At 43.6% G+C, this 25,913-nt stretch overlaps 1 protein-coding gene across 1 annotated transcript; it reads left to right on the top strand.

Moving 5' to 3' along the window:
• The first annotated feature begins 249 nt into the window (after nucleotides 1-249).
• Psmb1 (proteasome 20S subunit beta 1) lies at nucleotides 250-18,850 on the top strand. Its single transcript, XM_052169617.1, has 6 exons — nucleotides 250-410; nucleotides 4,034-4,141; nucleotides 4,920-5,001; nucleotides 5,498-5,627; nucleotides 17,452-17,558; nucleotides 18,603-18,850. Exons 1-6 carry the CDS (start codon nucleotides 301-303, stop codon nucleotides 18,786-18,788), a joined length of 723 nt encoding a protein of 240 aa, XP_052025577.1. The 5' UTR covers nucleotides 250-300; the 3' UTR covers nucleotides 18,789-18,850.
• Nucleotides 18,851-25,913: the final 7,063 nt, after the last annotated feature.

The raw sequence follows: 25,913 nt of genomic DNA, 5'->3' as shown, positions 1-25,913 counted from the left end.
TTGTCGTCGCTCTGTAATTGGGTTACTTTTATTTTTTATTTATTTTTTTATTTTTTGGTATGGTCAGACTTTTAATTTTCTATCCGCCTGGAGTAAATTCAGATGTTTTCCTGGGGTTATAAAACAGACATCTGTTGGCAGAATTGGCGGATCCAGATTGTGCTCTAGCAGGACGCAGGCGTAGACCTCCAAGAGCAACGACGAGATCTGGCTAGAGGAGCCCGGGGGGGCGGGGCGAGGGGGCGGAAGTGGACCGGCCCCGGCGGCCATTTTGCCGTGAGACAGCAGGAGTTAGGCGCTATGCTTTCCACTGCCGCTTACCGGGATCCGGACCGAGAGCTGGGAATGGGGCCTCACGGCTCCGCCGGCCCTGTGCAGCTGCGGTTTTCGCCTTATGCCTTCAACGGAGGGTAAAAGCCCGGGTCTGCTGCGCTCACCTTGGTCGAGCCGGCGGTGGCGGGTGTGGGGATGGCGGGGATGGAGCTACAGCCCAGCACTCAGTTATGCACGAACGCCCTTGGTGCCGTTTGCTCCTGCAAGACGGGTCCCGCCTTAACCTCCGCTCCACGTCCTGTCGTTTGGTAGGACTTGAACGCGTTTCTAAAGCCAACGGGCGATCACGAAGTTATGATTTGTCTTGGTTGCTAGACAAGTAGCTGTTTCTGTCGCTGAGCCGTCTGATCATTTATTATTGTAGAAGGGAAATAACATGGTTAACCAGACTTAATTCCAGGGACGAAAAGTGAAGGTTGTTTTGTTCTACTCTTGAGACGTAGCCTGCTGGGCAAGTTCTGCCGAGCCGCATCTCCAGCCTTAGACAGTCGGACCCTTGTGTGTGTTTATTCTTACTCTCAAATTACTTGTGCATTTTAATCATCCGCTTTATTCGAAGGGATGATTTTCCTTCGTATTTAGGACCGTTGACAATACAGGGTGTTCGTCATCAGATTATAAATTGAAATGGCCAGTTGTCCAAAGAGGGGGGCTTAAGAAAAGCAAAACCAGCCAGGCGGTGGCGCACGCCTTTACTGCTAGCAAAGGCAGGTGGGCCTCTTAAGTTCGTGGCCAGTGTGATCTACGGAGCAAGTTTCAGGACAGCCTGAGCTACACAGAGAATCTTTGTCTAAACAAAGAAAAGCAAAAACGTTAAATACGTCTTTATGAATGTTGAGCGTTGATAATATAGAGAGTGAAAGGTTGATTTTAGCCTTGGTTGTATCTTTTGAAGAGCAGATGCGAATGCGTGTACTATGCGGGTTCCTTTCAGTTACTTGAGCTACTTTATAGATTGGGGGAGACTCAAGGTAGTTCGTTTGTTGTACATTTCAAGCAGTTAAGTGAATATGTCATAATCTTAGCTCTTGGCATTTAAACAGCCCAGGCCATAGAGCTGGTGGTGTGAGTTAGAACTGGTTTTAAATTCATAGCGTTCTCACCCTTGTCCAGTTTCGGTTTGCTTTTCCAGTGTGCTGCTTAACTCTGCACGTGAACACTAAGTACTTTGTAAGATGTGTTAATAATTTCAAGTGTTCCGATTGCAGTACCTCCCTTAGTTCTTCTTATCTTTCACTTTGTTCATAGTTACCTACACCTGCCTATTAAATCACCTTTCTCTTTCGTACTTTTAGCATTTAATGCAACTAATCCTGCAAGCAGCCTCTGATTCTACAACATGATACTAATTTCTCTTTGTAGCTTCCAGGGTTTGTCACTTTAGACCTTTATATGCCTGATCCTTGGGAATCTAATTCCTAAGTCTGTTTCTGTAACTTTATTTCTCAAAAGTCCCCTTAATTCTGGCCTCTTTGGGAAACTGCATCTAACTGTATTTTCTGTTCTCACCATAACTCACATTAAGTAAACAAAAAAAAAAGCAGGGTAATTGCTCCTTTCAGTTACCGCTGCTCCTTGGAAGTCCCCCTTGGGATGATGCCGTCATCCTAAGTGGCTCAGTTTAAAGGGGTGGACAGTGTTTTTCCCTCACCATACATCTAGGGAGTTGTGAAACCTTGGTTGCATACATTGGCGTTGTATTTTAATTTGACCTTCTTGCCCCTGTCATCCTGTCTCCGTTCTGTGACACCACTCCTATTGGAGCAGTATTTATGTCCCATTTCACACACTGTATTATTGTCAGAATTGTATTAAAACTTCACTTTGCAAATGGAACATTCTCATTCTTGTTCTGTGTAACCCTCAGGACTCCTTGCTAGAATTCTAAACTCTAGCTTGGCACTTAGGGTCTTTTTCAACAGTCCATCACATGAGGAGTATGTATGTCTCTGGTAACATAAAAATGACTACCTTAATTAAGTTGCTTGAGTGGACCGTGTTAAAAATTTTTTTCCTTCTGTTGCTGTTCATGGTATTTGTAATGCCATTCTTTTTTGCTTTGGAGTTTAGTGCAAAACTTGCCTCAGTAAAAATAGTAGGTAATGTTTTCTGGATGGTTTATTTCCTACAAGGAAAAATGTTAGATACTTTATGTGAATTATGTGTTTAATTCTCACACTCAGCAACACAACGGGTACTATAATTACCATCAATTTGAACATGAAAAATGTATCCAAAGTCACACAACTAATAATTGGCATGAGTAAATCCAGTGCTCAGTGCATCACATAGTGCTGTCCTGTTGTGTACACATAGTGCTGTCCTACTGTGTACACATAGTGCTGTCCTTCTGTATGTATTCTACAATGGTTATTGTTCATTTACTAGAAAAACAGGCAAGTGTCAGGTGGACTTTACAGTTAATTCATTTAATCCTTATACAGCACGCTAATGCTAATAGGAGATAGTTACTGTTAAGTAATCTCGTATATTTTAAAGAATTTAAGTTTTTAGAAGTTAAATAATTTGCTTGAGAAAGCAATAGTAATGTCTAGGTTCTACGTTTGTGGTTTTTCTCTGGGGCTCTTCAATAAGTTATTAGAAATTGTTCAGGAAGAAAAGAAAAGCTTGTTTTTTGACTATGGTATGACAACTTTTCCTGGGAAGACACACACACACACACACACACACACACAAACCTGCTCTGCGATTGGCTAAAGTTTAACTTGGAGAGCCAATGAATTTTTATTGGGATTACTATGACAGGAGTATGGGTCAGGAGATACTTACAGAAGCAAGGATGACCCAGAATCAACTGTATCATAACAAAGTCCTCCCCAGTACAGTTGACACCTTGTAAAAGCTGTGGCTCTGGATTTCTGTACAACTTGTAGGTAGCTCACAAGTTGGAAAATCTCTTCTTGCAGCTTGGCTGGTCAGAGTCTCCTCCCCCAACAGTTAAGAGAGTGTCTCGTTATGTAACCCTAGCTGGCCTAGAACTCACAGAGCCTGCCTTTCCCTCTCAAATGCTGGAACTCAAGGTGTGCATAGGCATGTGCTGCCAGTGGTGGGTGGGAGGAGTGGCTCCAAGAATCCCACGCGTGTCCCCTGGGTACAGCTTGGTTTCCCTCAAGTGTTTACCTTAGGAGCCTCATGAGCCTCCTACCTCACAAGGGACACTGGCAGTTCCCTTAATGATGTTATCTAGCAACTCTCAGGTAAGGAAATAGAGATCTCTTCTGAGCTCAGCTTGCTTGTAGGACTGTTATCAATATCTGGTCTTCAAGACTACAGATTGCTTTGCAATACCAGTGTTTGCTATACATGAATATTTTTGTTCTTTAATGATGAAGGTAAGATTCAGTATCTCCTATTACCTCTCAGTGAGGCACTGGAACAGTATGTCCGATTTTACATTCTGTGTTACATATCTAAGAAAATCAAGGCCTTCGGAGGTTTATTCGCCCACTGGCTTATAGCTGCTGCTTAGTGGGGAGGGCTCCATTAGGCTCTAAGTTAGGGGTCTTCCAGGATGACGTGTAGTCAGGAATCCGTTCCTCCAGTCTTTTGTCTTTCATTTGAATTCTGCTTTTGTGTCTAGTCAATTTACCCAGATAGGGCCTGTAAGACAGACTACCATTTGAAGGGACAGAATTGCAACCCTAAAGAACTAATATTCATTTTTTCTTTAATTCATCAGTACTGTATTGGCAATTGCTGGAGAAGATTTTTCCATTGTTGCTTCAGACACTCGGTTGAGTGAAGGATTTTCAATTCATACCCGAGATAGCCCCAAATGTTACAAACTGTAAGTAAATCTTTTTTTTTTTTAAGATTTACTTCATTTTAAGTATATGTTTTGTTTGTATATATGTTTGCATATCATGTGGATCCTGGGAATTGAACCCACCTAGGTCCTTTGGAAGAATAGCCAGTACTCTTAACCATTGAGAACTCTTTCCAGCTCATAAATAAATATTCATAAAGGCATTTCATGTGCCTTTTTGGTGGTGATGGGAAGATTGTGCATGTAGCTGATCACAAAACTCTGTTACACTAGAATTGAAGTGGAAATGGAACCAATAGGGCTTGAGTTCTTTGCATAGAAGTTTAAGGTGATAAGGAATAGAAAATAAGGAAGGCAGTTTTCCTGTGTGTTGGTGCCACACATCTACACATCAGATGTAGGCATGGCCCGCACCTACCATAAGAAGCAGTGAAGTCTTGTCTTCCTTGTTCCTGGCTACCCAATTTTTCTAACTCATTAACTGTTTTTTCATAAGGAAATTAGAATTAGACTTTACTAGTCATATGTTCATATACTTTTAATTTCATATTATTTTCTGTAGAAGTAGTCAGATTTATGAAACTTGTATATGACCTTTGGGTTTTTCTTCTCCAGTCCTAGATTGTAAAATAGTAACCCTTATTTTCCTTAGCCTAACCATAGTATGTCTTTGGCCCACCTAACATTACTTTGGTGTAAGGAGATGTGACATGCCACGTCCATGCCTCAGGAGCACTGGCTGGCTGCTAGGTGTGAGCCTTGGTTTATCAACTCATTTTCCTGAATCGGCTTTTTACAGAACAGACAAAACAGTCATTGGCTGCAGTGGCTTTCATGGAGACTGTCTCACCTTGACAAAGATCATTGAAGCAAGATTAAAGGTAGGTGCTGTGAACCTCACTTCCGTACCATGAGCGACGCAGCTGCATCACCGAACAGCCATCCAGCATGGACGACACCTCAGGAAGGCTGCTCCCCCGAGCTGCTCCATCGACATACCGGCAGCTGAGGGACAGTTCTCCCCTCCTCAGCAGCTGTTTGCTGTTGTCTAACCTGGAGGGAGGCTCTCCTGAGTCTTGTTGCTTTGCGGCCTTCCTGGCACGGGCCAGGTTTCCTCACAGTCCGAGTCTTGCTCTTTTTTTCCAGGAAATGTTTCTGATCTGAAAAACGGTGCTACTGACCATCTCAAATATATGTAATAAAATATTATGTCAGTAACATTGTATTGAAAGAGATAAGCTTTTGTGTTTCACTAAGGAGTACCTGTAGTGTGTACTGGTTGTAACTGAGGTGTGACAGATCTGTTTCTACTCTACTGACTCTCTGTTGTCATGTCTCTTCTGCCCCCTCCATCCTACAAAAAACCAACTCATGAAGATGTACAAGCATTCCAATAACAAGGCCATGACAACGGGGGCGATTGCCGCCATGCTGTCCACCATCCTGTACTCACGGCGCTTCTTCCCTTACTATGTTTACAACATCATCGGGGGACTTGATGAAGAAGGTAAGTAACATCTTGCTTTCCGGCAAATGTGAACGTGTTATTTCATAAATGTGTGCGCCTCTGCCTGGAGTTGAACTGTCTCTCTAGCCCAGCAGCTTTGCTCTGTGATGATGACAGTAGAACAAACTGAAGCGAAAAGAGATAAATACCATCCAGAGACACACAGCAGGTACTATATGTGGTGCCTGGTGCCGTGTTGTTTGTTTTCTCAAAAACAATCTGGCATTTGTTGATGGCTATTATCTTTCATCTTATAGCCTACGTAACATAGTTAATTCAAATAGTTCTTTTTAAATAGTATTTTTATTTTATGTGCATTGGTGTTTTGCCTGCTTGTATGTCTGTGAGGGTGTGGGATCCCCAGAGATAGTGTTATAGGCAGTTGTGGGTTGCCATGTGGGGTCTGGGAATTGTACCCAAGTCCTGTGGAAGAAGAGTAGCCACTGCTCTTACTGCCAAGCCATCTCTCCAGCCCCTCAAACAGTTCTTGAAAAAGAATTTCTGGGCCTGGAAGAACTCATGGCTAAGAACACTTACCCATGGTTAAGTCCTGCACAAGACTTGAATTTAGTTCCCAGCACCAACATAGTGGCTCACAACCGTTTGTAACTTCAGTTCCAGGGTGTCTAATGCCTTCTGGGGATCTGATCTGACCTCTGTGGATATTAGTTGTACATGTGATGCTCATACTGTTGTGTAACAGACTTTTCCTGAGGAGTTACAACACACAGACTCACACTTCTACTCACCCACAAAGGTAGCCCACAACAGACCAAAGTACAGCTATCACCAAAGTCCAACATGGTGAACTAGTGAATTTTATTGGGGTTACTTACTAGAACAGAGGTGACTCAAGGGCAGCTGTATCTCCAAGCTGGAGGCCTGAAGCATGCTTACAGCCTGCAGGCAGTTCAACAGGCCTGAGAATGTGCTTTCTAGTCGGGTGGTTTAGTTGAGCGACATATTTCCCAGGCTGCTTAGCTAATCTTTGCTTCTTTTCTGCAGCTTGGCTTTTCATGAAAGTGACTGTCAGCAGTACCTGTTGTTTACTCTTGAGAGAGGGGGCTTATAAGTCTGATTTGTCTCAGGGACTTCCTGAAGCTGTTATAAGTTCTTTACCTTCTGTCTTAGCTTCCTTGTAGGATAAAGTGTTTTAATCAGGAAGGAAATCAAAAAGGCGATTTGAGTTAGTTAGTACCTAACCTATAGTGCTCTCAGAGTATGTATCTTTGTTTGTTTGTTTGTGTCAAGAGTAAGATAGGATATAGTTTTTAAGACTTGGGCTGGATCTGGTGGCACATGGAATCACAGCGCTTAGAGAGGCAGAAGAGTCTCTGAGTTTAAGGTTAGCTTGGTCTACATAGCAAGTTCCAGAACAGCTAGGACTGTGTAGAGAGATTCTGTCTCAAAAAACAAAACAACAATAACCAAAGATTTGTGTGTGTGTGTCTGTGTTTGCTCCCCCGTCTCATTTTTTATTAGTTCCTGGAGAATTTGTGCAGTGTATTTTGATCGTAGTCACCTATCTCCCTATCCTCCAGATACACCACTCCCTTATTTCCTTACTACCCAACTTCTTTGTTTCCAGCCTGTTTGTGTTCTGTGTAAAAGTAACTTTTCTCTTGATGTCAGAAGGTTGCTGCCGCTTTTTTCCTTTTTTCCTTTCTTATTTCTCTTTCTCTCTTGTGTGCATATCATGCAGTTGAGAACATGTGTACCCACACATGTAGAGGCCATAAGAAAACTTTCAGAAGACATTCTCTTTATTGAACTTGGGTCATCAAGATGCCTTTATCTGCCTCCAGCTTATGTTTGGAGGTAGAATTGCTGCAGTTTTGTTTATATTTTGTGGCCATGACATCCTAGGATTCATGAATTCTACTCCTATACATAGGAGTTAAAGTACACAGGTCCTGGACATTTTCTCTCAGGCCCCCTGCTTTCCCACTAAGCACTGTTGCTGCGTCCTCCCCAGACCAGTGACTGACGTTTTAGGCCCTGCTCTCCCAGGTTTGCACTGCCAACCAGAAGAGTAACAGTCAAGTGCCAACAGCTTCTCCCTGGTCCATGCTGGGACTCTGACTGCCTTGATACAGTGTGGCTTCCATGAACATAAGCTGTGCTGCTGAAAGGTGAGAAGCACAACAAATACAGATGTCCCAGGGCCAGCATTTCACAGCTCTCCTCTGCTTCTTCCATCTCTTACATCTTTTCTACTCTCTTCCATGGTGTTCTCTGAGTTTCATGTGGAAAACAGTGGTATAGATAAGTCAATCTCAACTGAGCACTCACAATTCTTCACAACTAACCAGATGCTAACCTCCAAGATAATCATTTTCCATTACAAAATAGCTTCTCTGACCAAAGCTGAGAGAAACACTACACAGAGCCACATTGAAGTATTATGCCACAGGGTAGGAACTTCACATTGGCCAAGGACAAGGGCTTCAGGCAGGAATCTGACATTAGGGCATAATAGGGAAGTAGGTTAGAGCAGGAATTTTATCCTAGGGTGGAGTGCTCAGAGTGAATTTAACATTGGTCCAGGAGAACTTTTCCTAACCTTTGTTGAGCCAGGAATCCTGTGCTAGTCAGGATCCTGCTCCACCTAGGGTAGAGTGCTCAGAGTGAAGGTGAAGTTCATTGTTCTTCCAGGTCTACAAATTCCTGAACTAAGCAGGTGACCCACCCAGCTGCCTGAGCAGTGGAGCCAAGAACCACCAGAGGTCTTTCCTGGAACTCAGCCTGGAGTCTGGGGGGAGGGGCTTGGCCTGCCTTTTTCTCTTGGGAGAGATGCATTAAAGGTTGAGACTTGAACCAGAAAAAAAAAAAAAAAAAAAAAAGAAGGTTGCTGCCTCTGTCTGCTAACCTAGGCTTAGTCCTGGAAGCTCTTAGCTTAGGCCTAAAATGTTTTCAGCCTCTGAGACTTGTTGCTGAATGAGCTCTTTCTGAACTCTGGCTGGCTGATTCATCTCAGCTGTTCTGGCTCAACACTCCTCTCCATGCTGACTGAAACTGTCTTCTCTCAGCTTCTGACTGAACTGCTCTGCTTGACCTCATATTAACTTTGGCAATATGTTCTAATCTTCTGTCTCCTTCTCATTCTCTGGCTCATTCTGTCCTCAGCTGTGTCTGTCTTGTTCTCTGCAACCTGACTGTACAGCTATCCCAGTAAACCGTCCTCCTTCTGTACTGCTGTCTCTGAAGTCTCCTCTCTCTCCTCTGTTCTCATGAGAGTTGGAGTATTCTGTTCTGTCAAATCTTATTTGTCCCTTTTCTGACGTTCACATCTCTTTCAAATATGGGTGCTTCCTTCTAAGACTAACTTTACCTTTATTGTTTGAGATTAAAGATTATGCTGAGGCTGAGCCACACGACAGTTAGAAACAGGTTTTTCTAGTATACAGCACAATAATGGGGTTTGTTGCATGCTCAAGTTTCCTGCAGCAGTCTTGTTCTGCCTTTTGAAAATTCCCTCGTTTGTTTTTTAAATTCTGTTGTTACTTTTATTTCTAGTGTCTTTAAGTATTTAAAAATTATACTTTTGTTACTTTGTTACTTTATTATTAGGCGTTCTATGTCTCTATATTTCTTTTTTTTTTTTTTTTTTTTTTTGGTTTTTTTTTGGGGGGGGGGGATTTGGTTTTTTCAAGACAGGGTTTCTCTGTATAGCCCTGGCTGTCCTGGAACTCGCTCTGTAGACCAGGCTGGCTTCGAACTCAGAAATCCGCCTGCCTCTGCCTCCCAGAGTGCTGGGATTACAGGCGTGTGCCACCACCGCCCGGCTTATATTTCTTTTTTTTTTTTAATTATTATATTCTGTATTTTATGTCAGGGCTCTTAATTATAACAGGGTGTTGTTAAATTAGTACTGTTCCTTCATCGTGAAGAGTGATGCACCAGTCTGATTAGCAGTCCAAAGCAATAGTGTGCATTATTACTAGTATAATCATACACACCTACAATACATTATAGTTTCCATAGACCTCACGATGAGTAATCGCTAGGCTTCTAGGCTTACAGCTGGAGCTTATTGCGGGTCAGTTTTCAGTTTCTGTTTTATGCTTCTGTTCTTTTCTGTCCACTCAGCCAAGGTCACCAAGTCTGCTAAACTCTCCAGAGACTTACTGGCTTTTAGGTGGTAGGACGGATGTCAAGTATAGTTTTCTTACCTTTTAGGGTTTGAAAGCCATCCTGATTTTCAAAGTTTCAGTTGAGTAACCCAGTGTTTGTCTGGTGGGTCTTTCTGTTTCTCTCTTACCACTTCAGTTTGCTCTGTTTGTTCTGTATACTGTAGTGCCAGGGATATGTTAGTGATCCCCCAAAACACACACAGGAGCCCATCTGGTACAACTCACAGCAGGCTCTTTATTCTATCTGAGCTAGCTTGGGCCCCTCACACAGGACAGTTTTGGTGGTGGGGGAGCCCCAAATGTCTGTCGGGCCAAGGCAAGCAGGGAGGACATGTGGAAGCATCTAATTGGAGAGCTGGTGTGGAGCTTTAACATGATTGGTGCTGAGAGTCATACCATAAACTTAACTTGTGCTCTCCTGCATTGGGAGTAGTTAAGCAGGGGATGGGCTTGTATCCTGGGCTGCAGGTTTGTTGGAGTAACCTGCCGAGGCATTGGTCTTATTGGGGCATAACCTGGCGACTGGAGCTAGGCTCAGGTTTTGATGGCGGGGTGGGAGGGGCAACTTGGAAACCACTGCTAGCTAGGTACCAGCCTGTTAGTCTACCTGAGTTCAAATTTAGCTCGGGTCTCTAAAATGGAGTCTGAACTTAAAAGATTTGGCATCTCAATACTAGGTGGGTTTTGTTTTGTTTTTTCCCCTTAAGACAGGGTTTCTCTCTGTATGCCTGGCTATCCTGGAACTGTTTCTGTAGACCAGGTTAGCCTTGAACTCAGAGTTCCACCTGCCTCTGCCTCCTGAGCACTGGGATTAAAGGTGTGCACACTATCATCTATCGAAGTGTTTTTATTCATAATATGACAAGGAAATGCTCTGTCTTGATTCTGTCTGTTAGGTGTCTTAAATGCCTCTGGATTGACATCTCTTTCCTCACTTTTTGGGGAGTAGGGTGGGTGGAGGACTTTGAGAAGGTTTCTCTGCGTATTGCAGGCAGTCTTGGAACTCCCTCTTTAGACCAGGCTAGCCTTAAACTCAAGAGATCACCTGCCTCTGCCTTCCAAGCTCTGGGATTAAAGGCATGCACCACTCTCTCTCCTTAACTCTGGGATTTTTTTCTGTTATGATTCTTTTAAAAATGTTTTCTAGCTGGGCAGTGGTGGTACACGCCTGTAGTACCAGCACTCTGGGGGGCAGAGGCAGGCGGATTTCTGAGTTCGAGGCCAGCCTGGTCTACACAGTGAGTTTCAGGACAGCCAGGGCTACACAGAGAAACCCTGTCTCGAAAAACCAAAAAAAATCCAAAAACAAAACAAAACCAAAAAAAAAAAAATGTTTTCTTTTCCACTAGAACAAGTTCTTCTGTGCCCCTGACCAGTTGATTGGTCTTTTAAGAATGTCTCAGTTAATGCAGGAGACAAGCACATGGCTATGCCCGTGGTACTTTCTTACTGTTTTATCTTTGTCGAGTTCTTCTGCCTTGAATTCAAGCTCAGGTGGTTTGTTCTCTCAGTGAGCCATTCTGTTCGGAAACTTTTCACTGGTGGTGGTGGTATTATTATTATTATTATTATTACTTTATTAACTTACTATGATTTGTTTCCGGCATTTTCATTCACGTTAGTTTTTCTACAGTATTTCTGTCTCTTGTTGAATTCCTCTTTGATATAACCATCACTATCTACTTGATTTCTTTGTTAAGATTTTTTTATGTGTGATTATCTACATATATTTGTATGTACCACATGTATGTCTAGTGGCTGTAGAGGCCATCAGATCCCCCAGAACTATACTTGTGAGCCACCATGTGGGTGTTGGAAACCAAACTTAGAGCAGCAAGTGCTGAACTGTCTCCATCCAGAACCCCTTCCTGGTTTTAGTCAACTGTTTGTACCTTTAAACATATCATTTTGAACTTTCTGTTTTGGATTTCATCTAAGTCACTGACTGCTATAGGGTTAGTAATTTTTAGAGTTGGTTGGTTTTCCTAGTTTGGTTATTTTGTGATTTGCATGTCTGATGTGTTTTGGTGATTTTGTTTATCAGTTGTATTCTTTCAGTTGAAATATTCGGGTGAAAAGGGGGGGGGGGTGGCACACGCCTGTAGTCCCAGCACTTAGGAGGCAGAGGCAGGCGGATTTCTGAGTTCGAGATCAGCCTGGTCTACAGACTGAGTTCCAGGACAGCCAGGACCACACAGAGAAACCCTGTCTTGGAAAAAAAAAAAAAAAAGAAATATTCAGGTGGAATGTAGGTGTGGTAGTTTTGAATATATGATTCAGAAAACAATTCCTTAGGCCAGGAGCTCTGGGCTCCTCATGTAAGCTACATTTTATTCCTTGATTTGGGGAGAGAAGACACAACTGCTTGATATTACTCCAATGCAGTTGTGCTAGCCACTTAGTAATGGTGTTCTTTTAGACTTCAGAGCAGCTAGAGGGTAAATAACCAAGGGTAGTTAGTATACAGCATGCTTGTTAGATCTTAGTTAAGCTTAGGAACTGGAGGAGTAGGGGAGATAAGGGTTAACTGTCAGGTCACCTTAAAGTCACTGACCATCAGGGTGGGTGACATTTCCAGGAGGGGAGAGCTGTTAAGGGGAGTCCTGTTAAGGTCTGCAGATTTGAGAGATTGTGTAAGGTATGGAAATTTATAATTACGGAAAAAGAGGAAAGATAAGGACAAGAAGATGTGGTAATTAAAGGGGGAGGGAGTATGAGGTGTGCTAAAGAGTAAAAAATGCCTTTGGGGCCAGCCTGGTCTACAGACTGAGTTCCTGAACTGCTAGGACTAGACAGAGAAACCTTGTCTTGAAAAACAAACAAACCCTAAATTATGTACCAACAAAAGCAAGAAATATATGCAAAAGTAGAAATTAAATAATAGAAAATAAGAGGTAGAGGGACTCTTTCTAGAGTGAATTGCTGTCACATCCGTGCTGAGTTCTCAGATCCGCCTGGTGTGCTGTAAAGAAGAGTAGAGCACATCTTCCCTGCAGTCTGTGTTCTTGGGGTTCTCTGGGGCTCTTAAAGCTAGAGGCCAGCTTCACCAGGGATCTGGTCCCCAGTATTGCCATTTAAGTCATACTTTGTGAATGATCCATGATTTCTTGTCGTTTGGATTTGAGAATTCTTTTTAAGGTCTCAGCCTGTAGCCCAGGGTGACCTTAAGTTTGTTGTTATCCTCCTGCCTCCGCTTCTCAGCTGATGCTGTTACAGACACTCCACAGTGTTTAAAAGACCTTGGCGTGGCTGAAGAGATGGCTTAGCACTTGCTACTCTTTCAGAGAACCCAGGGGTTCAGTTCCCAGCACCCATGTGGCATCTCACAAAGGTCTGCAGCTTAAGTTCAAGGGAATCCCACACCCTCCTCAGACACCACACACGCCGTGTGCTTACAGGCACGCAGGCAAAACGCTCAGACACATTGTGTAAAGGCTTTTTCTAAAATTGTAGTGATGTGTTCTTTGATAAAAATCCAAGGTATATATCAGCATATGGTACCTTCCAGTTTTTCTCAGAAGTAGAAATTTTAAAAGTTCTGTTTTAAAGTTAGTTCCTTGGGTGGGCAGGGTGGGTTTGCCATGGTGTAGATATGAAAGTCAGAGGACAACCTTCCCAAGCTGGTTTTTGCCTGCCACCAGGTAGGTTCTGGGATCAGGTGCAAGTCGACAGGCTTCGCAGCAAGTGACATTACCATTTTTCTGGCCCTGGCCTCAGTCTCATCAACACACTAATTCATTCTGAGGATGTTAAGTACATTAACCCCTTCAGTAACTGAAACCAGCACCCTGACCACACGAGCTACAGTAGGGTAGAGCAGTTTGGCTCCAAGATTTGCTCTCTTTAGCTTTTAGACAGAGATGTGGTTTTATGAATGAGTACCACCTTTCTAATAACTTCTAAAATCCTTCCCTCCCTCCCCCCTCACTCTCTCTCGCTATTTTGAATATTGCAGAAATATCTACTTAGAAACAGAATAATTTCAGTGTTTCACAAAGAATACACAAAGTCAAAGTATCTTGGCAGGCAGTTCTGTTTGCAAAAGACACACTAGAACTAAATCAGGATGGCAGCACACAAGGGTTGTTATATCCTGATTTTTTTTTTTTCTTACCATCCTTGGTGATCGTACCTCATCCCGTTAGTGAGAGCTCAGCATCACTAACTGGCACAGCTGGCTAATGGCTGTGAAGGGTCAGGAAACATGATTCCTTACCAGGCTGCTTTGACTTAATCGTTTTTCTTATACATGTGTGAGAAATGTATATATTTACAATCATTATCTTTTAGGCTAAATCCTGCCAAAAGACATAATTTGATTTCAGTGGAGTTGTTTCTCTTGGCCTAGAGAGATGGCTTAGCATTTAGAGGACTCGTTCTTCTCAGAGGACCCGTTGGGACTCCAGCACACACACGGGGCACTTACAGTTGCCTGTGACTCAGCCCCCAGGAATCATCTCTTGGCCTCATGGGCCTCTGTGCATATGGTGTGGACATTCATATAGATGTGCACATAAATAAAAATAGTCTCTATGCTTCAAGTTATTCCTTATTCCAGCAATTCAAAGCAAGCTGTAACATTTTGGGCAAAACAAACTCTTAACAGTACGCATTTGTGTTTTCCTAAAACTCTTTATTAAATATTAAATTGTAGCTGCCCGCAGCCACATGTAAACCGGGTTACCTGTTGAGAGAATTTTGGGGTCATAGGGAAGAGAAGCGAAAAGAACGTGCGGCCAAGTCAATGTTCACTGATCAAAGCCGTAAACTTTAATGGCGCCGGACCTTTTAACAGTTTGGGCAAACCCTCCCCCCAGACTCCAGGCTGAGTTCCGGTGGAAGTTGTCTAGCTTCTCTTGGAGGTCTTCGTCTTGACTGCTCCGGCAGCTGGGTGGGTCACTTGCTTAATTCAGGAATTCCTATACCTGGAGGAACAATGAACTTAACCTTTACTACGTGCGCTCCACCCTAGGTGGAGCAGGATCCTGGCTAACTGGGAGAAGTTAACCTTGACCAAAGTCAAACTCTGACCAAGTGCAAGACTGCCCCAATATGGCTCTGTACATGTCCTCCCTTTTTTTATTAATTTGAACACGAGGAGGTAGAAAACAAGTGGATAAATATCCTTCATAAGAAGGCGGGCCTTAACCAGGAGGGGAAGCATTGACCGTAATTCCTCTTAAAAAAAAAAAAAAATTTTTAAAATTTGGATGCCAAGAAACTCCTTGCTAAATGTATATGACATCTTGTAATTAGACATATTGATGTCTAGGTGAAATGAAGGAATTCACTTACTAACATATGCCATGATCCTGATTTAATATTGGGGGAGAAGGCATGTCCTCTGTTTTTTCCACAGAATGCTGCAGAAGATATGCTGACTGTGCTTGCTGAATGCCCAGACCATGGTAACATAAGAGCTATATTGGGTATATGTTCTTGACTTACCTCAATTGTTAAATGTCCCAGGTTAGATAAATTGCCTAGCTTCAAGCTTTTAGACTTTGTGGGACAGAAAATAGAGGCTGTTAAGCTAGCTTAGGAAAAATTAATCTAAAGAAGAGTTAAAATGACTCTTCTCCTTATTGTGTTCAGCTGACTTAACCATAGACTAGTCTAGAAATAATTCCAATATTGAAGATTCCAACTTTGAAGATGGCTAACAATCTTCAGCCAGCTGTGTTAATTTAACATATAGTCTCCACTTTTCCTGAGAAGTAACAGCTTATTTCTTGATTCACAAGGCTATCTCTCCCACCTCAGAGGCCAAGCTTTGGGTCCTTAAAGTTGTTAATTTACAACTGAATTGGATACTTCTGGGACAAGTTAATCCTATTCCACCTTTAACTCTTGACCTTGTCTGTTAAGCAGACTGGCTGTCTCCACCCAGGCTCACCTGGATGGAGAGATTACATGTCTGTTAAAGACACTTGCAGACCCCCCTGGCTTCAAAACTTACACAAGTGGATCTCCAAAGAGGGAGCCACATAGAACTCAGATCTATGTGTGTTTGTTTATGAACAAACATGGGTACCAGCGAGACGTGCGAGGCAAAGCACTGCATGGGGAGGTGAATTTCTGCTTCTGAGTCCCCAGGAAGTACACCTAATTGCATAGGGGTTAACGTCGAGAGGCTGTCCTTAAAATAATAAGGGAGCCTATTACCCCTCCTCTGAAAAAGACGTTATACAATATTTAAGAGGAATTACGGTCAATGCTTCCCCTCCTGGTTAAGGCCCGCCTTCTTATGAAGGATATTTATCCACTTGTTTTCTACCTCCTCGTGTTCAAATTAATAAAAAAAGGGAGGACATGTACAGAGCCATATTGGGGCAGTCTTGCACTTGGTCAGAGTTTGACTTTGGTCAAGGTTAACTTCTCCCAGTTAGCCAGGATCCTGCTCCACCTAGGGTGGAGCGCTCGTAGTAAAGGTTAAGTTCATTGTTCCTCCAGGTATAGGGATTCCTGAATTAAACAGGTGACCCACCCAGCTGCCGGAGCAGTCAAGACGAAGACCTCCAAGAGAAGCTAGACAACTTCCACCGGAACTCAGCCTGGAGTCTGGGGGGAAGGGTTTGCCCTAACTGTTAAAAGGTCCGGCGCCATTAAAGTTTACGGCTTTGATCAGTGAACATTGACTTGGCCGCACGTTCTTTTCGCTTCTCTTCCCTATGACCCCAAAATTCTCTCAACAGGTAACCCGGTTTACATGTGGCTGCGGGCAGCTACATTAAATAAATAATTGAACATTGCCATTAAATAGCATTTGGTGGTATTTGGCAGGGATGGCTCTCAACCTGTACCTGAGTCTACCATGAATTCACTATCTTCCTGCCTTAGCCTAAAATACGGTGTTTCAGTCAGGGTTTCTACTGCTGCAGTGAAACACCATGACCAAAAAGCAAGTTGGGAAGAAAGTCTATTTGGCTTACATTTTCATATTGTTGTTTATCATTGAAGAAAGTCAATATGGAACTCAAAACAGTAGGAAGCTGGATCTGATGCAGAGGCCATGGAGGAATGCTGCTTACTGGCTCGCTCCTCATAACTTGGTCAGCCTGCTTTCTCATAGAACCCAGGACCACTGGCCCAGAGATAGCATCTCCCACAGTGGCTAGCCTTCCTGCATCAATCACTAATTAAGAAAATGCGCTACAGGTCTGCCGACAGCCCAGTCTATGGAGGCAGTTTTTCAGTTGAAGTTTTCTCCTCTCTAAATGACTCTAGATATGTCAAGTTGACATAAAATTAGCTGATGCAGGTGGTGTTTTACAATATTGTTAAAAAGTATGTTTATTTAATACTGAAAAGGTATATCCAATAAGTCTTGGGTATTATTACTTAGATTTAGCTCTAAGAAAAATGTAAACTATTGGGCTTGTGCTAAAACTCTATCTCATTTGTTAGGATAGCATGGAGGTCTTGGTCAGAACTTCAGGTAAGGCCTATGATCATTACCCAGTGTGTCTGAGTGGCCTGCCCACCCGTCAAGGCCAGGAGACAGCTGTCAGTGACATTAGTTGTAGGCAAGTTGGGTCACTAAGGTGAACGATCCTCTTGTCTCTGACCTCATCCCATAAAGAATAGTCTGCTGGGGCGCACTGCACCACAGTGACTGTGTTTAAGCTAAGTACTCTGCACCCATGTTTGGACTGCTTTTTTACCGTGTTGTTTGTCCTCTTTTCTTTAAGGAAAGGGAGCTGTGTACAGCTTTGACCCAGTGGGCTCTTACCAGAGAGACTCTTTCAAGGCGGGAGGCTCCGCAAGTGCTATGCTGCAGCCTCTGCTCGACAACCAGGTAAGCTGTGGGGCCCTCTGTGTCAGCGCCCTTTAGTCCTCCCCTGCTCGCCCTGGCTGTATGGACTCTGCAGCCGTTGGTCATGTCTCATGTCTATCCCATGCCGTCTTTACACCACACAATGCCTCCTTCATTACCCTGTTTCTGGGTTAGAGTCGAGTTCCCAAACTTTTCATTTGTACCCCTGTTTTGTTTTTTTGTACCACCTCGACCCAGACCTGCATTTCTTGGGTTTTCTCAGGGTGCTTTCAGCCTCCCAGCTCAGTTGACTGTTCAAGTGCTGCCCGTGCTGCCCGGGCCTTGCTTTCTGCTGCTGCTGTGGTCCTCTTGCCTGCGCCACTCTGTCTGCTTGTTCCTGGCGTAAACCCCGCACTTGAGTTGGGAGTGTTTGATGCTCTTCTGCTGCAGTGCCTAATCCTGGCTCTGATCCTGCTGCCATTATAAAAGCACCATGACCAAACGTAGCTTAGGAGGGAAGGGTTCATTTCAGCTTCATAGTTTGTACTTGGTACTGGAGGGAAGCTGAGGCAGGAACTGAAGCAGAGACCGTGCAGGAATGCTGCTAACCAGCCTGGAATGGCTGACTCAGATGCTTCCTTACACACCTGCCACAGTGGGCTGGGTCCTCCAACATCAAGCATTACTCTGCAAAATGGCCCACAGACTTGGCCCACAGGCCAGACTGATGGAGACATGGGCAGAGCTGAAGACCTGCCCTCTCTTCCTAGATAACCCTGCCTAAATTTTTCTGACGGAGCTGCCTACTAACAGGGGGTCTTGGCCTCTACTTCCTTCTCCTCGTTATATTTTTTTACACTATCTGTATCTGCCTCCATGTGTTTGTGCTTTTGAGAAATTGGGAGCTTTGCTCCATTTCTGTTGTGTTTAAGCTGGGACTAGTATATCCTTAATCTGGAAGACGTCCTGATGTGACCTGATACATTCAGTTCAAATCCTGGGACTTGGAGACGCATGCTGTGGGAGGCAGGGCTTCTTTAGGTCTTGGAGTCACATGATGCTCCATATGAGTTTCCGTCTCTCCAGGTTGGTTTCAAAAATATGCAGAATGTGGAGCATGTCCCCCTGACTCTGGACAGAGCCATGAGGCTGGTGAAAGATGTCTTCATTTCTGCAGCTGAGAGGGATGTGTATACTGGAGATGCCCTCAGGATCTGCATTGTGACCAAAGAGGGCATCAGGGAGGAGACTGTTACCCTGCGGAAAGACTGATGTGTGGGCCATGTATTGGAGCTGTGGCACAACTTTGTTTTATTAAAAAGAAATGTAAAATACTCATTTTCTTAAACTGTGTCTTCTCTAAGCATGACAAATTGGGAAGAATTTCTTCCTTAGGGGTCAGAGAACTCATCAGTTACAAAGTATGGCTCTTGCAGTGACCTGATTCCTAGCACCCACTTGTAACTCCAGTTGCAGGGGATACAGTGTCCTCTTCTGGCCTCGACAGTCACATGCACACATACAAATCTGTGTAATGAAGAATAAAACCACTAATAAGATAATGTCTTTTTCTTTATCTGGATAGATTCATTTATTTTGCGATTTACTTTTCATTGTGTGTTTATGTGAGCTTGTGCCATATGTATGCATGCTTATGTGAACATGTGCCAAAGTATGCAGGTGCCCAGGGAAGCCAGAGCAGACGTCATCCTCCTGGAGCTGGAGTTACAGGTGTCCATGAGCTGTCGTCTAGACGATGCGTCATCTAGAAGAGCCACCACTAACCACTGAGCCATCTCTCCAGCTCTGTGTTTTTGTATTTTAAGAATAAGGAAAAGTGGGACTAAGGAGGTGGGTGGCTCAGTGGGTGAAGGTGCCTGCCACCAAGCCCGACAACCTGAGTTCTGTCCCTTGGGATCTGTGTGGTGGAAAGAACTGAATTACGTAATTTGCTCTCTGGCTAATACACATCTTGTTTTTTAAGATTTGTGTGTGGTTGTGTGTGCGTCCCCCCCCACACACACACACAGGTGCCCACAGAAACCAGAGGGTGCTGTTGCGCTCCTGGATTGGAGTCATAGACAGTTGGGAGACACCCTGTATGGATGTCTTCAGCATTAGGAGTCAACCATTTGGTTTTGGGGTGTGAAGAGCAGTGGCAACAGCGTGCATTGTTTTGGGGGCCTCTGGCGCCTTCCTGGATAACTCATAGGATGGCGGCCCGTGCTGGGCTCCCCCGTGCTGGGCACCAGAGTTTGGTTTTGTTTAATAACCCATGGCTTCTGGGATCATCTTTCCATCCATGTAGGCTGCCTCTATTCAAACTTTTTTCTTAATTGTATTTTTAATTAGCTTATGAAGTGGTTGGATTCTGTATGGCTTGTTCAGATAGCCTCAGTTATAGATACACCTTCTTCTACTTCTTTGTCACTATACCTCTGTCCCAGCCATGTTTAACCCCAGACAACCCCTCATTTTCCCTCCTCCTCTCTTATCACGTGTTACTCGGTCTCCAGCCACGTTAAGCTTCCTTCCCTGTATCCTGCTTTTAGTTTTGAGGTCTCTACAGATTCCAAGCTAAACACTCAAATCACTCAAAACACTTCATAAAACCTACAATTCACGTGAATGCACACACACTGTTTAATTTTGGAGTCTTAGATTATCTCAATATATTTTCTAACTCCATATATTTTTCTGCAAATTTCACACTTTAATTTTTATTTATAATTAATAAAATTCTGCTTTGTACATGTACATATTTTCATTATCAGTTCTTCAGTTAGTGAACATCTATCCTGATATCATCTCCTCTGTATTGTGAGTAAAGTGTACATGCAAGTATCTCTTCTGGATATAAATTTCTTCGGGTTTATGTCGAGGAATGGTATAGCAGGATCCTATATAAAAAGTATGTTCTTGCTTTTTTTTTTCCTCTATAAACTGATTTCCATAGTGGGTGCACAAGTTTACACTCACACCAACAATGTGTAAGGATCCCCCTTAACCAAATCAGTCTCATTACTTGTCATTTGTATTCTTGATCATTTTGTTTGTTTTGGTTTTTTGTTTGGGTTTGCTTTGGTTTGGTTTTTTTGAGACAGGGTTTCTCTGTGTAGCCCTAGCTGTCCTGGAACTCACTCTGTTTTCTAAGTTCGAGGCTGGCCTCGAACTTAGAAATCTGCCTGCCTCTGCCTCCCAGAGTGCTGGGATTACAGGTATGCGCCACCAACGCCCGGCTTGTAAGAAAGCATCTTGACTGATGGCTGATAGAGGCGGGCCTAGCCCACTGTGGGCAGCACTGCCCTTACCGCTTGGACTGTGTAAGAAAGAAAGCTAGATGGGGCTGGAGAACTGACTAGTCAAGAGTCTGTTTCTAGAGGACCCACATTTGATTTTCAGAACCCATATTAGGTGGCTCCCAACAGCCAGTTTCAGTGGATCCAACTCCCTTTTCCGGCTCCCATGGGAATCTGCACTCACAGGGCACACACAGGAACACGCATGCATGCACAAGTTAAAATATTTTTGAAAAGTGCTTGCAGCAAAGAAAGGAAAAGAAAGCTAGTCGAGCTTGAGGCAGTGAGCAAGGCAGTAAGTGGTATTTTTCCAGGACTCTTGTCCCAGGTTCCTGCCTGGTGTAGCTCCCTGGATTTTTCTCAGTGATGCATGGTAACCTTGGAGTGTAAGCCAAAGGGCTCTATCCTCTCCTGTGGTGCTTTTGGTAATCTTGTTTATCACAGCACTGTAGTGAAAGTAGAACAGAAACTCGCACCAAAAGTGGGGTTGTTGTGATGAACCTGTGCTAATCTGGAGTGGGGAAGTGTTTGGAACTTTGAGCTGGAAAAACCATTGAGTGCACAGAACTTAATGGGTTGTTCATTGGGAACCAGAAGACAGTGCTATGAAAAGCATGGAGGCTGTGAAGACCTGGATTGCAATGCCTTCGAAGGAAGAAAGACTGTCAGGGCCATTTGGATTAAGAATCTGTTGTTGCTTTTTAGTTAGGGCTCAAGAAGCAGCTGTGATTAACAAGATAGCCAGCCATCACTTATTGGGTGAAAACTTTGATTTACTAGGACATGGATTCTGGTCACCTGGTGCTGAAAATAAGCTATGATTAATAAGAGATCATTATTGAAATAAAAGTATTTACTAGGGATAAATTCACAAACTGATCTAGTGGGGTCAAGTCTATCTCAAGCCGTTAGCTGAATTTGGCAAAATATCTGTAAGAGTCACCTACCTGCTGCTGGTTTCAATGGCAGGAAAGCTCTTGATTGAAGGGGTCATAAAGAGAAACTGAGGACTGGCCCCTCCGTTGCAGGGTTGGGGTGCCTGTAGAGAGGCCCAACAGGCTACTGGTGAAGGCAAAACTTGAGTTACAGCAGCAGCAGCAACAACAACAAAATCAGGGTATTGAAGAAACTAGGAGCTGGGACATCTGCCAAGAACAGTGGCAAGAGTGGGGTGAATCTGGCCTGAGCCTGCACGGCTGCCATTGTGCTGGGGATGGCGGAGTTGGAGAGTCGGCTAGTGCACAGAAGCTTGTACTCTTAAGAAGACATGTTAGGCATTTGTCTACGCAGCTAGACTTTGGTTTTGCTTAAGTGTGTTGTTTGTGTATGCCTTGTTTCTTCCCTTTGAAGCAAGGACATAATTCGTTTTTTTCCACAGGAGCCCACATTTAAGAGTCCTTGGGTTTATGAATGAATGAATTGTTGAGACAAGGTCTCTCTATGAAGCATTAGTTGACCTGGAATTCACTATGTAGACCAGGCTGGGCTCAAACTCAGAGATCCACCTGCCTCTTGAGTGTTGAGATTAAAGGCATGTGCCACAGCATCCAGCAAGACTAGATTTTAAAAGAGACTTTGTACTTTTAGAAGACTTATTTATTTATTTATTTATTTATTTATTTTATTTAATGTATTCGGGTGTACTGTCATTGACTCACCAGAAGAGGGCATCAGATCGCACAATGGATAGCTGTGAGCCACCATGTGGTTTCTGGGATTTGAACTCAGGACCTCTGGAAGAGCAGCCAGTGCTCTCAACTGCTGAGCCATCTCTCCAGCCTGAGACCTTTACTTTTAAAGCACTGGAGTTTTTAAACTTTGGCTGTATTTTTAAGGGGTGGGGAAGGTGTGAGCACACGTATACAGGTGCCCTCGGAGACCGGAGACATTAGCTTCCCTGGGTCTGGAGTTACATCTGACATGGTTGCTAGGAACTGACTCAGTTCCTCTGGAAATGCCTTTACCTGCTGAAGCATCGCAGTTAAATAAATTAAAGACATGTTTTTGTTTGTTTGTTTTTTTTTTAATTGTATTTTACATTATACTAACATGAGAAAATGGTGACAAACAAGAAGTATGAGGTTATGGTTTACCAGTGGTTTGTTTGTGTGCTAAGTTGGCGAGGAGTAAAGCGCCCTGATTGTCATCTGGGAAGAGAGACTCACAACTGGGGAGTTGCCTTCATCAGCCTGGGCTGTGGCCATGTCTGTAAGAGGCTCATCTGTAAGGGCCCAGCCCACTGTGGGCAGCAGCACCCTAGGCATGTAGGCCTGAACTGTGTAGGAAAGCCAGCTGGTCATAAGGCCCAGAACAAGCCATAGGAAGACTTCCATGACGCCTACCCTCAGGATCCTTCCTTCCAAGAGATGATGACGGGGAAGCACAAGCCAGATAAATAAATCCTTTTCCTCCACAAGCCTCTGGTCATGGTGTTATGAGAACAACAGAATGAAATTAAAACAGTTCCATAACCAACTTTTTAAAATTAGGATATGGGGTTGGAGAGGTGTTAAGACACTTCTCAGCAGTTAACATCTGCTTTTCCAGAAGACCCAAGTTTAGTTCTCAGCACCTGAATGGTAACTCTCAACCATCTCTTAAGTCCAGACCCAGGGCATCTCTACCACCTTCTTTTGGGATATGCGGGCAACAGGCATGCAGTGTGTACGAAGACAGCTACAGTGTACTCACATATAATAAATAATTCCTTTAAAAATGTTATTTTATGTATGGTACACTGTACTGTGTACTGTCTTCAGAGACCCTAGATGAGGGCATCAGATCCCATTACACATGGTTGTGAGCCACCATGTGGTTGCTGGGAATTGAACTCAAGACCTCTGGAAGAGCAGTCAGTGCTCTTAACCACTGAGCCATCTCTCCAGCCCCAAATAAATTTTTTAAAAATTTCTAAAAAAGGGGTGGGGGGGAGAGAAGAAAAGAAAATGCCTTACAGCAGGATCTCGTGGCAGCATTTCCTCAGCTAAAGTTCCCTCCTTTCAGATATCTCTAGTTTCTATGTCAGGTTGACATAAGACTGGCCAACACACATCTGTATGTTGCTTTTTATAAGCTGGCCATTTTGACAAGTTTAAATTCTTCTAATTCACACACATGGGCAGTCTTTCCATCTTCTTATCACTTCCTTAGTTTCTTCAGCATCTTTAAAGGTTTTCTTGTAGAAGTTCTTTTGTTTACTTGGTTAAGTTCATTCCAACCAAGATAGTATATGTATGTGTGAGTGTATGTGTGTGTGTGTGTGTGTGAATGTGTATGTGTGTGTATGTGTATGAGTGTGTGTGTGTGTGTGTGAGAGAGAGAGAGAGAGAGAGAGAGAGAGAGAGCGTGTGCATGCGTGCAGTGAATGAGGTTGTGGTGAATGAGTTTGCTTCCTGGACTTCTTAGCATGCTTGTCATTGGTGTGTGGGAGCTTCTGCTTTTTTATATGCTAATTTTGTAACCTAACACTTTGAAAGTGTTTATCAGTTCTAGGGGTGTTTTGTTGGAGTAGATTAGGTCATACGCCTATCAATTTCATCCATTTCTTGTAGATTTTTAAAATCTAATGGAATATAGGTTTATAAGGTATGTTCTTATGGCTTTCTGAGTCTTGGTGGTACCTGATACAATATTTTCCTTTTTCATTACTGATCTTACAAGTTTAGGTCTTCTCTGTCTTTTAGTTCATTTAGCTAAGGGTTTGTCAGTCTTTTTAAAGAAATAGCTCATTTCTCTGATTCTTTGGATTGTCTTGCATTCATCATTTCTATTTCATGAATTTCTGCCCTTAAGTATTTCTCCTTATTTGGAGTTTGGTTTGTTCTGACTTTTCTAAGACTTTAAGGTGCATCATTAAGTTATTTGAGTTTTCTCTGTTTGTTTTTAAATTTTCGGGCACTTAGAGATATGCAATTTCCTATTAGCACTGCTATTTGCTCTTGGGTGGATCCTTAGAACTTGTGAATCATCTTTAGAAAATTTTTCTTCCATAACAGGCAGCTATTTATAATTTGATATGGAGTGTGGGTCGATGTTCGTATGGCTGAATGTTCGGCAAACACTGATGTTTTGAACTGGGGGCTCCATTGTGACCTCAAGCAGACCCACGACCCGACTCCTGCTTTGAGATGTGCTACAAAGATGGCTGAGGCCTGTGGAACGGTTGAAGGATCTTGGCTCCGTGAACTCCAGGCTCCATGTCACTCTCCTGGAGGCCACCAGGTGGCACTGTGGACTTACCTCTGCTGCCCCTGCTTTTTCTGAGCATCCCCTAAGATTGAGTTTAGTTTCTGTGGTAGACAGGAAATAGAACTTGAGCCTGGTAGTAAATATTGTTCTTTCTTAACTTGGAAAAAGGATATTTTTGTGGCTACTTGTAATCTCACTTCATGTACATATTAAAATGCAAAGGACAGAAGAAGATAAACTAGTTATCACTGCACTGGATGCATGCTAGGTGTGCTTTTGATCTGGAGGGGAGAGAAAAGAGACAGAAGAGGAGGAGGAGGAGAAAGGGAACTGACTTTGACACAAAAAGACAGAAGTCAGAACACTGGGTTTATTTGGAGCTGTATACTTTTACAAGATGGGTCTCGCTATGTATATAGCTCCTGCTGGCCTGGAACTTTCTATATGTGCCTGTTGTGATCTTACAAAGAGAAAGAGGCTAGGAGCGGTGTGGGGGAAGGGGGTGCCTCAGTGGGCCCATGCTGGGGGGTTGGGGGGTGGGGGCCTCCCTTCCCCCTGAGGGACCAGACAGATGCCGGCATAGCATAGAATAGAGTTCATTCAGGGCATGGGAGGGGAGTTAAGGGGGTAGTAGAGGCAGAGAAAGGCAGAGAGAGGGAGAGAGTAGAGAGCAGAGGCCGGCCATGATCACATGGAGAGAGGGGGGAGGGGAGGAGAGCCCAAGAAGGGACAAGAGAGAGGCTAGGAGAGCATGAGAATAAGAAGCACGACAGAGAGAGAGAGAGAGAGAGAGAGAGAGAGAGAGAGAGAGAGAGAGGGAGGGAGGAGGGGCAAGCATCCCCTTTTATAGTGAGTCAGACCTACCTGACTGTTGCCAGGTAACTGTGGGGTGGAGCTTAGAATCCTAACA

The sequence above is a fragment of the Apodemus sylvaticus genome, chromosome 23, assembly GCF_947179515.1.
Source record: "Apodemus sylvaticus chromosome 23, mApoSyl1.1, whole genome shotgun sequence".
Lineage (NCBI taxonomy): Eukaryota > Metazoa > Chordata > Mammalia > Rodentia > Muridae > Apodemus > Apodemus sylvaticus.
Note: the sequence above shows the minus strand (reverse complement) of the source record. Positions and strands in the feature narration are given on the sequence as shown.

Excerpts from the sequence above, each read along its gene's own strand:
- Psmb1 (XM_052169617.1), top strand. The coding sequence starts at position 301 with ATGCTTTCCACTGCCGCTTACCGGGATCCGGACCGAGAGCTGGGAATG. Across the intron at positions 4,142-4,919 it reads AGCCCCAAATGTTACAAACT|AACAGACAAAACAGTCATTG; the intron begins GTAAGTAAATCT and ends GGCTTTTTACAG. Across the intron at positions 17,559-18,602 it reads AGCCTCTGCTCGACAACCAG|GTTGGTTTCAAAAATATGCA; the intron begins GTAAGCTGTGGG and ends CCGTCTCTCCAG.